The sequence below is a fragment of the Anas platyrhynchos genome, chromosome 10, assembly GCF_047663525.1.
Source record: "Anas platyrhynchos isolate ZD024472 breed Pekin duck chromosome 10, IASCAAS_PekinDuck_T2T, whole genome shotgun sequence".
NCBI classification, from domain to species: domain Eukaryota; kingdom Metazoa; phylum Chordata; class Aves; order Anseriformes; family Anatidae; genus Anas; species Anas platyrhynchos.
The window spans coordinates 22,122,164-22,139,670 of record NC_092596.1 but is presented as its reverse complement, the minus strand read 5'-3'; the positions used below and the strand labels follow the sequence as shown (position 1 = coordinate 22,139,670).

The following is a 17,507-nucleotide window of genomic DNA, read 5'->3' as shown; positions in this document are numbered from 1 at the left end:
GAATATATATGCATGCTTATTAATCTTAAAGAGAGCACCAAGGTGGCAGGGTTTTCAAGCACACTGCATTAGGATGCAAAGTGATCTTGAGAAAATGTAAAGGTTCTCTTAAATGTTTCAGTTCAATAAGGACAAATGCAGTTTAAGAGAAAGCTAAAGAGGGTCAAGTTACACTGTTTTTGATTATGGGCATTAGCCATGTACCTGTGCTATCTCTAGAATATGCTTAGGGAGTGAAGATCATGAAGGTATAAACACCAATTTTATAAATTCCATCAATACGTATGAAAACCTCACAATGGCAAAATGTAACAAGTCCTCAAAAATACAAAGTGTGTCTATATCTGCTGAGCTGATAACAAAAAGTACCTTGCTCAAATGAAACAAAGGAAAACTAGGTTAGATGTCACCTCCCTTTCCCCCCACAAACCTGTCCTGATAGGAAGGCCGGCCTGAGCACTGGCGTGGATTGCCTAGGGATGTCGTGAAACCTCCAGCACCGAGTGTTTGCAGAGGCAGGCTAGACCAGCATTTGTCAGGAATGATTTGAGTGTTCTTGATCCTGCCTTGGGGCAGAGGTAGAGAGAGCAGGTGACCTCCTGAGGCCTATTTCAGCTTTATGAGTCTTTGAGTGAACCCAGCAATACTGACACCCCAAAGGCTGGTGCCACTTCTCTTGCATTTCACTGTTGCCTCATAGTCTGTAGAGTCTGACTGATGGCTTCTGTCATATCCCAGTGCTTTACAGCAATGTATAACTGCTGAATCGATGTATTTAGCAAAAAATATAATAATAAAAAAAATCCAGCTGGATGTCTGGTGGTTTAGTTTGTTTCTGCCATGTTGTATTCTCCAGCATCCCTTCTTGGCAAGGGAATTGCCTCTGAGGTTACTCAGATCTATGTTGGATTTTCTCTAAACTGTGATTTTTAGGAAGTACTCAATACTGTGCTTTTTTTTTTTTTTTTTTAACAATTTACATTGTTAATGGTAAAGTTGATAAAATTTCAGTATTCCACTTTAATCACATTTCTAAAATATTCAGTGGCATAAAGGAATCTTTTTTTCTTTTTGTAACAGTAACACCAATTCATAACGATATGAAACTCCTCAGTTTCCTTCTGTCTGCTGAAGGGAAAAGGAGCGCACTGAGCCCCATGGGAGATGAGTGGTGGCTCGCCTCGTGCCAGCGTGGGCACTGTTTTATGAGAGGACCAGGTTCTAGTTATCAGCTCGAACAACTTCATGTATGATTAATGTTAATTGCCCATTTTGCATGGATGACTTTTTTCCTCCTGCTGAATTGGCTCTTGTTGCCTTTGATGTGGCTGGTGATCCAATGTCCTGCAATGGTTAGACAAGTGATCAGTTTGCCAGCGCTGAGAGGAGACAGAATCAGGTTGCTGCGAGGTCAGAGTTTGCTTCTCTTCTTAAACACTGAAAGGTCAAGTAGAGTTTAACTACCATTGGCATCTTTGAAATGTTGTAATAAACGCCAAAGCAAGGAGATTATTTTTAATCCATGCTACAAGTAAAATCTTACGGTAATAAAAGGAAATAACTTAAACTCAAATTATCAAGAACGCTATGTTTATTGATAAAGACTTCAAAGAGTACCTTTCATGATCTTTGAGGAAAGCAAAGTTGTAATTTGTGGTTCCTGTTTAAATTTCAGAAAAGCAACTAAGGTTGTTTTGGTTTTTGGTTTACGTGTAAGCACATGCACTGGTTACTGCCACTATTATCGGGGCAATTTACACAATCATGATACAGTACTTCTGTATTTCTCCTTTAAACTTAATCAAATACATTGCTATTGAAGAAATGTGGGATGAGAGCTTTCTAAATCACAAGTGTAGCATATTTTTATACCAAATAGCTCAAGTCTCATGGAATCAATAATTAATTTATTAACCGGATATCTTTTGAAAAAACAAAATCAGCAGTCCTTGCTGAACTGTGTCCTGCCAATTCATAAATAGTTGATGACAAAAATGAAAAGTGTAATGGTAAAATTCAAATCTTAACGATCAAAGTATTGGGTACCTCATCTATCACAACTTGGAATAAATATATCACAGAATGTGTCATATCTCATTGACACTGCAAGACATAATGCTTTCCCTTGTTATCTAGCTAACTGCCAACTCTACAAAGTTTATAGGCTGCTAAGATAATGTGCTGGTGGTAATCCACTTCAGTTGCAGAAATATGAAGTACTGTTGAAATATATTTCTACTTGGTTTATTCTTTGCTCTCAAGAGGATAGGATACTATTTCAGTTCCTCTAAAGAAGCCCAGAGAATGAAAAGCAGAACATCAGGATAAATTATGCTAAATGGTGGACTAGACCCCAGAGGAAATCATGCTTCTGTGGTACAGTATTCCTCCATTTATCTTACAAATGTTACATCTAATGTTAATTTTGTAAAGGGAAAGCATTCAAAGATTCATCTGATTCTTTTAATAATAGTTTTAATGTTACAGTGTTATTTGTCAAACTCATACCATCGTAATTTACTTTTTCAGTTGTGACAGACCATTCATACAGAAAATATTTAGGGCTACTAATACATAACATTTTATTTCACAAAACACAAATAACCTAGTAATTAAACTCCAAAACTTAACAAATAATTGCCAGCAAGCAATTACCATTCAATTAAAGAGTAATTACATGGTTATTTGTGCCCTGTAAAATAAAGCATTACTGAAATCAGTAACGCAATCAATATTTTAGCAGAAACAGGATGCTGCAGTGATGGACCTTTCAACCTGAGCTGATTAAATTGTCATCCAAATAACAGTTTCCTAGTTAAATCACCACATGTTTATTTGTCTTGATTAATATGCAAATTCACTTCTGATTCTAGTAAATCTTCTCTATTTGAAAGCACAAAAGTAAAGTACTATCATACATCAACAGTGATGTGCTGCATGTTTCCACTGATTAATTATATTTTACAAAGTGTTGATCAATTTGTGCATTTTAAAAATATAGTTGTCTATAATGAGAGTAAAAGAGAGTTAGGAGAGATGGAGCTGATCAGTAACTTTAAGAAAATCAGAAAGATAACCTTATTCTGTGTTTTGGTACAAACTAAAAATCCCTGGGATGTTTAAGGAAGATACAAACCTTTGAGAGGAAAACCTATTGGTTTTCCATTGGATCTCAACAGGCTTGGAAACTAAAGGAAGAGATAGACACTAATAAACGATTTCTCACCATTTTACTTTATGTATGTTTAGCTGTCAGATATACTGGTTAAAATGTAATTTATTCTCTGACAAATGTAATTCCAAGCACAAATCAGAACTGAACAATATTCAGATCATGTTGTCCCAGTAGTTCATTGTTCTCTTTCAGATTTAGCGCCTTTTTTGGCAGGGGAGGGAGGATGACAAAAAATAAATAACCATAGCCTGAACACAGGTTAAAACCCCCAAATTCCAGTCATCTCTAGGCAAGTAATTGAAGACACAAGGTTGTTTTTTTTTTTTGCTGCTGTTTTTATTTTTTAGAGATAGTAGTAGAATTTTGTTCAGTATAGACTTTGAGCTGGTCTATTTATTTGCCTTTATGTTATAAAAAAAATATGATTACCAAATGTATTAATGGAAGGTGGTATTGTACTTCTCTTTTAGACTTCATGGTCTTGACTTGTGACCGTAACTCTTCTACTTTAACACTAAAATATTCTTCAGCGATACCTGTATCACTGGTTAGAAGTAAGCATTTTGTTCAGAGCCTGTCAAAACAGCTCTGTCTTGTCACAGATGTGCTCGCCGTGCTGTGGTGTGTAGGCTGCATGGACGTGTGGTCGCACAGGGCTCTGAAGGGCCTGGTCAGGCCTGGGCTGAACTTCTCTCTAGCAGTCTTCTAAAACTTTTTCAATTCTGGACAATGCATACAGTTCAGTACCTAATCGCAGGTTGGAGAGTTTCACTTCTGCTTGTAGTGTGTGCTGGGAAAAATGTAAAGACCTGGTGCAGGGAGGTTACAGGCTCTGATGGTCTGCTCAGAGTCACGAGTCATGTCGTCCATACAACGGCATAACCGGGAGTGAACCTCCCCGTCTCCCCTCCCCTCCTCTGAAATCCCAAGTCATAAATGAAGTGTTTTCTTTGTCTATTCTTTTAAAACTGTTTGATTTTTAGATTTCATTTTTATTTTTTTAACTTAATATCAAGATACGGAGGTTTCTGCAAAAGATTTGTTGGTATTTGAGCTTGAGAAGGGAATGCTTTGTAGTTTTCTGGGTTGAGCTCTTCTCCTGGAGAAAGCTGCTAAAACTTCAGGTGTTTTACCTTTATACTTTTTTGCAAATTCATTAAGTGCCAACTAAGCAGTTCCAGATGCATGTGTGCGCACAGTCTTCTGTAAATTCAAATTGTAACAATTCTTTTTTATTTAAAGGCTCTGTAGACAAGCCTAATAGTATCTGGTAGGCAATATTCTTATGAAGTAAGTGAATGATTTCAGCAGGTGATTTTAATAGAGAACCCATATGTGCATCTAACTTCCTGTGAAACTCGTATGCTCTTATTTTAGGTTTACCTTGTTACAGCCTAGTGAATCTGGGCTTCTGTAGGAGGCTGTACTGCATAGCCATCATAGTATGATAAACAACTTAGCATAAAAAAGAAAAATGAAAAAAAGTACTGAATAAATTGAAACACAAAATGGACTAACCTGAAGATTAAAAAAAAAAATAGAAAAAGAAAAAGAAAAAGGATGGAATAGTTTCATAGAGATAAAATAATAAACTGAAAAAATGATTTTGTGCTACTTTGATGTACAGTAAAACAAAATAACACTAGCACACTGTGTGAAAAATGAACAGGTTAATGGTACCTCTGTGTAGTGTTGCTGGAAGTTGTCTTCATTTAAACACAGAGTTTGTCTTACATTGATGGAGGGCTTTGCCACTGTAAGTTGATAGAGTGAGGTTTAACTGAAATTTCTTTGTGGACTTGAAGTCATTTTGGAAATGCTCTCTATTCAAACCTCATTCATTGTTGCAGCATAGTTATTTTATACAATGTTTCACCTTATTTTGTCAAATCCTCTATTATTCAACAAAGTAAAATTTGTTTTGATCAAAGAGAAGCTGCAATGCTGTTACAAACACTAGGAGGCTGTTATTTTTATTACTTGGCTTGGGAAAGTTGATTCAAATGGTTCTTTGCTCCGTAAATCTGTATTATGATGGCAGCTGTACAGGATGATTTCATGTATGCATACTGATTTAAGGGACAAATGTGATAGCTGAAAATACATAAATGTAATGTGAATATAAAGATCTTTAACATTTTGGGTTAAAAATCAGAATCATAATTCCTAAGATGGTCAAGGCGTGCTGAGTTTTTGCTGGGTTGGGCTAACATTCTTGGTTTAACCTTTCTGTAGTAAGCAGAAACACAAGTCAGTCCAAGAACATAAATAGTCAGGGTTGGGAAAGTTAACTGTTAAATTACTACTGCATCTTCAGAAATAGACTGTTACCCACCATGATTCAGAAGGTGGAAATTATTATCATAAAGATGGTGTTGTAGGTTTCCATTCCTCATCTTTAGGCCGTGTAACTTTTCGGTCTTGGATAGTCCAGGTGCATGGCCTCAGAGCTGAGAACTGCTGAGATCCCTCTCCATTCATGACCTGTAAGAAGTGGGAAGCCCTGGATAATGAAAAAGCTTGGCCAGTGTATGGATTGTAGAGGTCCCTGTAGGTGTGCCTCCTTGAGGCCAGCCTGGATGGGCAGGCTGAGATGCTTGGTCATCCCTGAGCTGGCCCATAGCAGTTGCCAGAAAGAGCATGGCTACATTCATGTGAGCCTGAGCTCATAAATTCTAATGGACCCAATCTGAATAGCTCTGGTGTCCCTTAATCTCTCAAGTTCCATTTTACAGGCAGGAATATTAAGAAACAAATATTAATTACCAAAGCAGTGGTATAGTAGGACTAGAAATATGGATTGCTTTGGTTTTGGTGTTTTAGTGCTGGTAAAATAAATGTTTTCTAGTCGTTTGCGTGACTTTGAACCATAATTGTGTTAACTATAAGTGGTTTTCTGCAGTTTACTGATAGTTCATTTGAAATCTGTAAGGTTCTTGTTGTACACTTAATTGACTGGCTTATTTTTATTTTTTCCTAGGCAAGAATTTCTAATGTATTTTTGTGTATTGTCGATGTTCATATGTGTTACATAAATCAATACCGTGCATAGTAAGCAAATATTTCAAAAATAAAACGTGTTTTCATTTATCTTCTTATTTTATCAGCTCACGACCAGGAAGACCCCCCAAGCGTTCCCTAGGAGTTGCGATACAAGAAAATGCACGTCTTCTGCCCCATGGAGTTCCAGGCCTCTTATCACCAGGACTTATCTCTCCGACAGGTAATAAAATCCATCAGATGATCAGCCTCATCTCTTCATACTGCACAGCAGTTAAAATAAACTAATATTGATCTAACTGCCTTGTCCTTCAGGGCTTTTTCAAGCTTTACCAGAGGTTACATTATTGGATTTTTTGAGTGTTCATGAAAATTCTGTTTTGTTGCTGCAGTGACTGAAATCTAATGGATTTGTAATTTAGTCCTTTATTAATTGTAATTTCCTTACAGGAAATTCCATTAAATGTGTTATTTTAGTAAAAGAAAAAAAAACTGAGAAAATGAACTATTGTCTCAGAGAGCCCCATAGCATGCATTTCTTCCTTTCAAATGCATGTGTATTTTAGTTCTCGTGGGATATGAACAGCGTGGCTAATGTGTATTGTATTGTAACATCATTAATGTATGCTGGGAAGATAGCAAAATGCGTGTATGAATTGTAGAAGAAACATTCAAAAAGCAGATAAGTTCACATTGCCACAGTGGATTCTATTTTAATAATCTGCATTAAATATCTTAATATGAAAAATAGCAGAAAAACATGTGAAATAATAAGCAATCCCTGAACATAATTTAATGCATATTATTTTATTCCACTTCATTAATTTATTAGTAGAGTTTAAATTAAATCTTGTACTATCTTGATGAGAGTTTTAATTTTTTATTAATTGATGTGTGCCAAAGACAAGTAAGTTTATTTTGGTAATAAAATCAATAGGATATAGCTATATTAGCTGACTATATTCCTAAAAGTAATTATTTAAATATTCAAGTGTCTTAGCAATTTTAGGATTACTGTCAAAGTCCAGTCTAAATATATTGTATCTCCATAATAACCAAACTTAGTAAAGTATTTAGCAGAATACAAAGTCACAGAGCAACTTACTGGAAAAATAGAATTAAATAAGCGATTTTCAGGGGAATAGTGATTCTGGTCTTGATCTTGCAGATTACTCTGCTTGCAAAGCCTGTTGCACTGGGACTAAGTGCCCCGGTAGGTTCCAGTGTTCAGGAAGGTAACAAAGCTGAGATCTTGAATTTCTCCAACCAATCCAAGTGTCGTGAAGATTTCACAGTGAACCAATAGCCCTTACCACGGTGGAAGTAGAAATAAATATTCTGAAGCTGTAGTAGCTAGTATAAGTATAAAGCATTTTACTACACTTAGATGCCACAGTCAAGCTAGTGCAACTTCACATACTGTAAATACGTGTAGCAGGGATTTAGAGTTGTGTGTTTATTCTTGTGAGCAGTTAACAAATGAAGTTTTTAGTAGCGCTCATGTTCTTGGCCCAGGAAGTTCATGGATTTGGTATTGTGTTATTACCAACAGACAGGAAAGGACAAAAGCTGCCTTGTATTGATAATTTTTTGTCAGAAATCCAGAATATTGTGTATTACTTTTCCACCCTGTTTTTTGCAAACAGGACATCAAATTATGCAGATTATTGCATTTTTTTAAATTGGGAAATATTTTCGATCTCAGTGTGTTGAATATGTGTAGTATAATATTGTATAATATAACATTGTATAATGTTGAATATGAATAGTAAAATAGCATCATAGATGCATACAGTCTCCCACATCTTTTAAGTATCACAGTGTTTGAGTAAAAAAAAAATGTTGAAATCGAATTTCTAGATAGTTTTATGTTGTTTGGAGTCTGAAGTGATGACTGGGATGTATCCTACCTCATTTAACTTGTGGAGGATTGTGTAAGGAGATTGGCCCCCGGGGGCTGCCCTTCAGCTGAGGCGCAGGGTGGCTGCCTTTCTGACCTTGTGAGCCCTGTATGAAAACCTTCGTGTGACCGAATGCCAAGAGTCGCAGACAATATGCCTCGAGCTGCTGAAAGGGAATTTTGCGGGCAGCTTGTAGGCAGGAGAAAATGCTCGTTTCCACAGCGTGACAGAGTAGTTGAGGGCCCAAATGAGATGGGTCCCTGTCACCAGCCTGTGACAAAGCAGCTCCACACCATTGGCTGTATAGTCTCATCACTCAGGAATCGGAGCTCTTGAGTTATTGTTTTATCTTGTTCATGAAAAAAAAACACAGTGTAATGAAAGTTGGGGTAAGCACTGGATAAGGAAAGGTGCTACAAGAACCCCTTGTAAATTCATTTTAAGATGTTGCAAACTTGATGGAGCACCTGGCATATGAAGCCTCCATTAGCTTTATTTATATCTATTAACACTTAATGATTGCTTTGCTCTGGTTACCCCTCCTCTTCTGTCTTCTGACGATCAAGTGAAGGAGTTTGTGTCCATTCTTGCAGTTGGTTAGATGGAGGTCTCTTGAAGTAGCTGTTCTGGCCACAGAGCTCACCGACCCGTCTGTAGAGGGTATTACAGAGTGATGATTAGTAACTTCCTGCAGACTTGAGTGAGCCATCTGTGTTTCCACTCCTTGAAATGTGCTGTTATTTTCATCACCCATTTGGTTTGTGTCAGCTCAGTTTACATGGTCATTTTCACATAATAAACAGGTAGTTAAATTAGGCATACTGCATTTCCCAGCGCAGAGTGTAATTTTTTTTTTCTTTTTACATCTTGGCAAAGTGGACCACAGCCACGTTTACGTATAAGTAATTTGTGAAGGAGCTGTAAGTGGAGTGTCTACATTTTAAAATATTTGCAGGTACCTTCCACCTTTGGGGAATGGGAATGTTTGACTTACGATGAGACTGGAGCAGCAGGGCGCTTAAAGCTGTTGTGATTGAGAAAGATGAGGCGGTGTGCCTGGGATGCGTGCCACCAGGAAGGGCTTGAGCAAACAGCACGATAACCATGCCCAAGAGCTGATATTTAAGTACTGCCCATTATGCATTAGTTTGGGAGAAAGTGTTTTGCTTCTTGTATTCTTGCAGGAAACATGGAAATCAGCGCGTTGCCCTTGCCTGCTGTGAGGGCAAAGGAAAAGTCCCGTATGTCAGCGAGCGCCAGTCATCAAAGGCTCTGTTCTTCAAACAGTGCAGGGGGATGAAGTGACAGTAACAAAAAAAACCACTTCATCTCCTATTAATGTATAAGACTTTGTCATCAGTGATCAGTGTATCTTAACAAGACAGTTGGGACTTACAGAATAGATTTTTTGTAACTTCTAGGCTCTGAAGCAGTGGCATGCAGTGTGGAGAGAAGCTGAAATCCTTTACGTGATTTAAACCTGTAGATTAGAAAATTTGATACGGAGTGAAGCTGAAAGAGCAGCTGGATCTTTTGATAGTTACTCGTGCTGACTTCAGCCCTCCTACCTGTGATCTAGCTCCACTCTGTTTTCAAGGTATCAGAGAGGGTGGCTTATGGAGGAAATCATCATGCCTCTAGAAGGTGGTTACACTGCAGTGCAGGGCACAAAGCCGCTTTCAGGGGCAGGGCAGGCCACTCTGACTGCCTTTGGGCTGGGCATTGCACAGCTGAGGCTGATGAGGCACTGTGGCCCAGGAAGATGGATGCAATCCATGTTAAAAAAAGGTCTCTTGCCATTTTATTTTCCTGAGATATGCTGTCCAGAGCTGCGTGGCCTGGCAGGCCTGATGTGCTACATCATAAGCACTTTCATAAGCAGACAGTTAAAACAAGCATTTTCTGTGTCACTAGCTGTTTGTCTAGTGTTTGTAAGAATGTAATAATTAAAACATTGACTTGTTTGTACAGACATGAATAATTTTTCATGTGAAGTTTTGGCTTATTAATAGTTAAGAACTTGTGAACTGAGGAGTTTAATGTATTTAATATTTTAGTGAAATTAATATTTCAATAGATATACCAAATAACAGCATTCTGAGCTAGAAAAAAAAGAAAAAAATTGGACAAAAAAAGTGAAAAAGATAAAAAGTAACTTAGAGGAGTAGGGTAGCTTCATGTGTTACTTCAGTTCAGCAGTGCTATTTAGCAGTCACTTAGTCTTTCTGTGGAACAGAGAGGATACAATAGTATTTACTGTTGTCTTTAAGCGTTTTTATTTGGTTTACCTGTTTTAGAGGAACACGAGAGACTAGACGCCTTCACCATCTTTGGTGTCCAGCTGCTCTTTACGGAGGTGGGCCTGTGGTCAGGTAGCACGGCCCCACTGCCTGTGGGAACTCCCCAGTGCTGTCGACTTCACGGATCTCCGCCTTGTTTCCCTCTGGAACTGGTGCTGCTCCGGTGCCCTCCAGGCTCTCCTGGCTGAGGACCTGTAAGAGGTGCCCTGGGTCTGAAGAGCGGGGCAGCAGGGATGTCCCTTATGGAGGGGTGCAGCAGGGCTGGAGACAGCAAATCTGCTCCACGTGCAGCATTGGCTCAGGGACCAGGATTGCCAGAACCAGGCTCTGAAGGTTTCCGTGTTTGTACTGTACTGTGAAGCCTCCTTTTAAGAAAGAGTTATTTGAAGAATAAGCATTCATTCAGGGTCACTTTACAGAACATCTATTGATCGATTTCACCGCTTGGGGTGTTAGATGTAGGGCTGCCGTGGCTGGCAGCAGTCCTGGAACCTCTGAGAGCACGGAGCAGATGATCTTAAGGTTAAAAGAACCCTTTCCTTTCTCAAAATGCTTAACCGAGCATTTTTGTATGTTTACATCCTATTTCTGTGGCTCATTTCACTGTTTATGGTTATCCTTTTTTTCTTCGGTTGTCATAGATGTCACTTTAAAGTTCCATTTATAATGAGAAACATATGTACAACTTTGTCATTGTTGGCATTACCTGGCTTGGTAGAAATTATTATTTTTAATCAAAGGCAGACATACTGATTAAGGATGCCACAGCACTTCGCTGCCGATGGGGAACGTTAACAGTTTATAAATTGTTCTTGGTGACAATTCAGTAGTGAATTACTTTGATATATATGGCTAATAAATTAATATGATTAAGTTAATGAGTAGTACAAGTGTTGCCAAACTCCGCTCGTCAGGCTTTTAATGCTGCTCCACATTTGCAGCTCTAGCTTCCCCCTGTGGTGAGAGGATCAGTGCTACCTACGCACTGTCATTGTGATAAATGGCATATCCCACAGTGCCCTGCACTCCATCTGGTGTGTCCCCAAAATGAGAAATATTTTATACAAATCACACACTCAGAAGCTCAAAGGACTGTAGAAAGATCTATTTTTTCAAACAATAATAAAAATGCATATATCTCTTTAGCAACTCTTCATTTTTACTGTCGTAATGAATGCATATAGCTTTGGGAAATGAAAACTCATGTGAGTAACAGAGGAAAGTTATCCACTGCACAGTAAAGCTGACAAATAAGTTACATGCTCACTCTTTTATTTTATCATGAAATGTTCTTAGATAAAAAAATGATGTTAGAACATCTATTTAACTGGATTTTAAAATTAAAGACCACATATGCCACATGATTGAGTACCACCCCATCTCATGCTAGCAAATTTCTATGCTGAAGGGAGCATGAATTTGAGTGAATGAGGAATGCAGGATCCTATCATTGCTCCTTATAATACAGCCATTCAGTAGAGTTCTGATAATCTGAAAAACTATATCCAGTGACCATGAGTCACTCGATTCCTCTTTCCTTCTCTCTTTTCATATTATCTTTCTTTAGGGATCCATTTTTAGTGTCTACTTTATCTGTGTGGGACATTACATTTTTGACAAATGAATACCTAAAGCTGTTGAGAATTTACTGAATGGTTAACCTTGTTGTAAATCTAATTTACACGTAGCCTCAGCTACTAATTATTGTCCAAGAAGTGTGAAACTCAGTAATGTACTTTTATTTGTAAGCGTTTGCAAAAAAAATTTAAAAACTTGATCCTGCTGAGTTCCTACATCTTTTCAGATGACAAAGTTCAACCAAAATGTTCACAGTGAGAGAATTAAGACTCTATTCTCTTGCCACTTAGGGCAGGTCTGCTCTGAATTTGTCTTGATTTGCCTATGGAAGGGAACCATTTGAAAGCGCTGGCCCAAATATCACATAGCTAACAGAATCAGTAAGTTTTCATCTGTCTGTTTTTATAATCTGCAACGTTCTTTCCTACCAGCTTTTTGTTAGCCTGGTGTCTGATGGCATTGAGGTCTGTAATGATCCTAATATGTCTGCCTCCTTCCCTCACATCTATAACTGCCCTTAAAACTGTTTTTGCTTTTTTACATCTTCACTAAGAAATGTCTTAAAGTCAAATATGGTATTGGGAGGTATGAAAGATTTGCTTTCTTTAACTCTCCCTGTTGTCCAGAGGACTGATTTGACAATAATAACATGACTATTGCTATTATTTAATTTTAGGTTTTATTTTTCTATACAGTCGTATGATTATGTTTCAAATGCATTCTGAAATGTTTTCCATTTGGTAGCTTTAACCAGTATCACAGCAAATGTATTTAAATGCCTTAAGAATGCTTGTGTAAGAATCTCAGACTGCCTGCATGTATTATACACTCATATTTTAATATAGGAATCTGCTTTTCTTTTTCATTTGTTGAATTTGTATTGTCATTGAATAACTTTTTACATGAATGGTAACAGAGAATGGGTTATTGATTTAGCTGTTTATAAGGCTCCTCGATGCACTGTGGGTGATAATCCTCTGGTAGACAAATCAAACATCTTCAGATTTGGGACTGTTGCTTTGGGTGACAAAGCCTCAATTGTGATTCTTCATTTTAGAAGAAGCATATTTTGTGCTAACAGCAGAACTCTGAATATTATGGAATACAACATCAGAGACAAGGAGCATGTAGATCCTTACTGATCCTCTGCTTTGCTTTAGATTTATCCTGCAGTATTTCAGAAGACCTGTTAAGCTCTGGATTCCTGCACACACTTAAATTTTTATTCCTCTGACTTGAGAGGTAATGTCTGTAAGAGGATGGAAACTAAAATTTATTTGTAGGATCCATTTAAAAAGATGCAATTGTAACTAGATAGATGATGCATCTCTGGTTGCAGAAAAATGTTGATCCATCACTTATTTACAATGCTAAAACGTGCTGTGTACCTAAGTAATATTCTCTTAAAATGCAGCATTCAGATAGAAATTAGATTTGAGCAGTGCAGTTTCCCTTAGGGAAACTTCCTAAAGCTGGATTTTGGCAAAATTCTAGATAAAACAACCCTCTTGCAAATTGTTCAGAAAAATTAGACAAGGAATAAATCTCACTGGATTGAAAAGTAAACATGTGCTATACTTAAATCCAAGTATTTCCATCGTTATAATTCTGGTCAGGGATTAAGTAATTTTAATGTAATCTAACAGCTGTAGTGCTTCAGTCCTTGTCATGCAGACTTCTGGAGTCCTAAACAAGCAAAATACTTAAGAATGTTTTTAATATTAAGCACACAAGTAATCCCATTGATTTGGATTGGATCACTTGTTTGCTTTAACAAGTGCCTAAGTGTTTTGCTGCTTACTGCGATGTTTTGGAGATCACGTTCTATAAGGATTCTTACAAAAAACTGTGAATTCATTAAGTGCCTGTATGTCAAACCAATATTGCCTTTTGATTGTCCTAGTGTTCTTTGTCCTTCTGTTGTCTTGTGTGGACTAGGTTCATGAAAAGAAGCAACATACAATTTGAAAAAAAAAGTTGGAAAAGAATTTAGCCAAGTGGTTGCTGACAGGTGATGTTAATTTGTTCTTTCCTGGCCACACTGAAGAGCTCAGAGTTAAGGGAGTGGCTGGCGCTCGGCGCCCAAGGTGATGCATGGAGGTCTTGCTTGTCTGAGGATGATGGTTTGTAAAGCACGACTTCTAGTTCTCCCTTCTCTTGGAAGTATTTATCCCAGTGCAAGGCAATGACAACCAAAAGTAGAAGTTTTTCGTTTACTGCTGATGGGTTTGCAGAGAGCAGAGCTTGGCATGCTGAAAGCAAGAGGGCAAATGGGTTCAAACAAGGCCAAGTCTGCTGTGAGTCAATAAGAGGGGACTAGCTGACTATGCAAAGCAGGAATAAACTGCTGTAGCAATCTGGGGGAGAAGATTTTGGCATAATGTTTGTGTGTGTGTGGAAAACTGAGAGAGGCGAGCTTAGCAATGAAGGCATCCACTGTCCCTCCCGGAGAAGCAGCTCACATGGCTGTGAGAAAAATGTGCTCGTCTTTCAGGCCTCCCCAACCAGTGCTACATGAGGCCAAGTGCTCACCACAAATTAGGGTTCATGATGAAAAAAATACATTGCTTGTGGAGCATTTGGGGGAGGCACACTTTTTTTTTATTAAGATAGCATATCTGAAATAGATTTCACTGTCTGATTGTTCTCAATGAATGAGGTCCATATTAAGATTTCACTGGAAATGCATTAGTGTTGTATAAACTTTTTTATCACAGTCAAAATTAATAGGTGTAAAGAAAAACAAGCTGTCATTAAGCCTAGTATTATACTCTGTCCTCTTGCTGAAGAGAGAGACCTCTTCATTTCACAGAGAAGCATGCTGGTAGCAACTGGAATTGCTGCTATTGTGTGGTGCCTATTTTAAAGATAAATGTAGGACCACAGTTGTGGAGGATTCAGTCTAGAATCTGAATTCATCCTAAAAATCCTTTGTGAAAGAAGAATAATTCCTAGAGCTACCAACCTCCTGTGACTAGAATATGAAAAGCTTTACTTCAGAAAGAGAAGAATTTTATATAATACATGCCTGAATGTAAATGACAGACATTTTATTAGGAAAGGAAAGCCTTTATTAAAATATAATGATCTACATTGTTTTTATGTAATCTAATGAATTACAGTAAGAGCCTGAGAAATGAGCTGGAAAAGGTAGAGTACTCTCCCATGAAAGCGAGCTATGATAACCTTTTTGTAATTCCTTAACATGTTGAAAGAGTATTTCTACATAGACTTATTAAATTAAGCAAGGTCACCTTTTCATTTTATTAACAGATTAGGTTTGCCAGATCATGGACTTCGATTGTGAAAAATGTGGATGAATCATAGAGTAACATATGTCAAGTAGAAAATACGTTGTAAAAATGTGAAATAATTTCAATACACCTTATATATTTTTTTTTACTGGTGCTTAATTACTGTTTTCCATATTTGCATATTAATTGGATGTGCATTAATAATAACAATATTTCTAAGTGGATTATCTCTCCTGACTGGTGGAATCTTGATCTAATATTTGCATAAAGGGAAGAAAATATTCTTTTCCACAGTAATACAAAATAGTGTTCTTTTGACATACAGTATGCAATCATTACTTTGAAAGGTTAGCTATAAATAATAACCAGTGAAACTGGTCATGTGCTTAAAGATGAGCACATATATCGCATTTACCAGTCTGACCCCTGTTCAGCAAGGCAGGAATAAAACTAACATCATGTCATCCAAGTTTCTCATATGCCTCGAAATCTCTGTGTATGTTATAGCCTTTATATAGATATATGAAAAGGAAAATTATATTTAAAAGGTGTTACATGAATTTAACACATTGCTGTAATTGTTTATAAATAATTTCATAGTCATGTCTAATTAAGACAGAAGATGTCATTTATATTTTCAGTCTCTAGGAATTACTTTTTTTTTCCCTGTATTTGTATCTGTCAAAAAAAATATATATATATTTTTAAAAAGGTAAAAGTAATGCATAAGTTTTTTGCTGTATGTAACAGAAGTAAGAGAACATCCCATCAGCAGCCCCAAACTTTGAGTAAATAAAGGAGTTAATGGGGTAGATTATTTGCACATTGTGTGTATGGTTTCAAATGAAAATACATGAACGTACAGATGCCGTTTAACCTCTCTATCGTTAACAGCTCAGTAGTTCGGCACACATATGCAGAAAACGCTGTTCTTGCTACTCATGGCACACAGGCGGGGTGCAGCAGAGTGCAGTTGACTTGGCCCTGGCAATCGTAGAGCAGGTGACTTGATTACACTGAAATCAGGCAGAAAATGTCCTCTTCTGGCCACTCGAGTGAATCAGTCAAATTATCGAATGGCAAAACTAATTCTATGCCTTGGGCCATCAGAGCTGCCACTTCCTATAAGTCAAGCCTTCACTTAGTGTGAAATTGTTTTTTATTTTATTCTCTTTCATTTATTATGCTTATTTCAGCTAATCCACTTAGTGAACGTGAATTACCCAGCATACTAGAGTTCTTTCAGATGTGCAGCCTTCTCATGCTTTGGTGGTGAAATACAAGGACTGCTCTCCTTTTAAGGAACTCCCAACTCTGTTATGACCCATAGACTTAAAAGGAATATTTCACTTTTTCAGATGAGACTCAAATTTGGAGAAGAGTTTAATGTGATGTAAAATTAACTAAAAAGTGCTTATAGCTGAGGTTTCTTTTATAATTCAGGTGGTTCATTTTTAAGAACTAGCAACATATACTGTGAATTGTGGGCCATTAAGAATCATGTAATTTGAAGAAGCTTAACCGGACAATTCAAAAACATTGAATGTTGTTTACAGCATTAAAATATTGCCTCAAATTCTGCAAGAAAGAAAGCTGTGATCTGCTTCAAGTGCTCATACAGGTGATATACCCTAGGCGATATCCGTGTATGTAATTTTGTCCAAATGGCAATCTCTCATTTGACTGTGCCCTCTGGTACACAGCATTAACATCTTCCAATTAAAGAAGAGCAAGACATATGGAGTCTTGTATTTCAAGCAAAGAAAAATCAAAAAGAATAATGAGAATAAAAAGTTAAATGCCCATGGTGATGGGCAAGGGAAGTTAGAGGGGAGTTCCTATGGCAGACTGTGTCAGAACAGAAGAACAGAAGTAACCAGAAGGCATCTCCTGTAAAGCAGGAGATAAATACAGGTTTCCTTTGTCCATAAGTTTAAAAATACATGCATAGATGCATATTTATACACAAACACATACAGAAAATGTGCTAAAACAAAGAGATGGTTCAGCAGAAACCACATGCATTGTTTTAACTCATATTCATCCAGTGCTTTGAGCTGATGTATGTTTTGGGCAGATGAGGGGACTTAAGGGTGGAAGGAAGTAAGCAGAGCCTCAAAAAGAAAAGTTGAAAGGATCATACGGTGATTAAGATGGATGCATTGCTGACAATGTCAGACCAACAGCTGCTAAATCTAGGAGACACTTGAAAGAGTCTCTCTATTTTGTTATATATGGAAGTCAATAGGTTATTTGGGCTAAGAACACCCTATTATTCAAATTTAGCTGACCCAGAAAG

The 17,507-nt window shown here is 37.4% G+C and overlaps 1 protein-coding gene across 2 annotated transcripts in view; it reads left to right on the top strand.

Annotated features, from left to right (window-relative positions):
* The window catches only part of DACH2 (dachshund family transcription factor 2), a 286,945-nt gene that overhangs the window by 141,303 nt on the left and 128,135 nt on the right, over window positions 1-17,507 (top strand). For both annotated transcript variants that reach the window (XM_072042891.1, XM_027464919.3), the window contains exon 2: window positions 6,283-6,398. In XM_072042891.1, coding sequence (XP_071898992.1) covers window positions 6,283-6,398 — 116 coding nt within the window. The remainder of the gene's footprint in view (window positions 1-6,282; window positions 6,399-17,507) is intronic.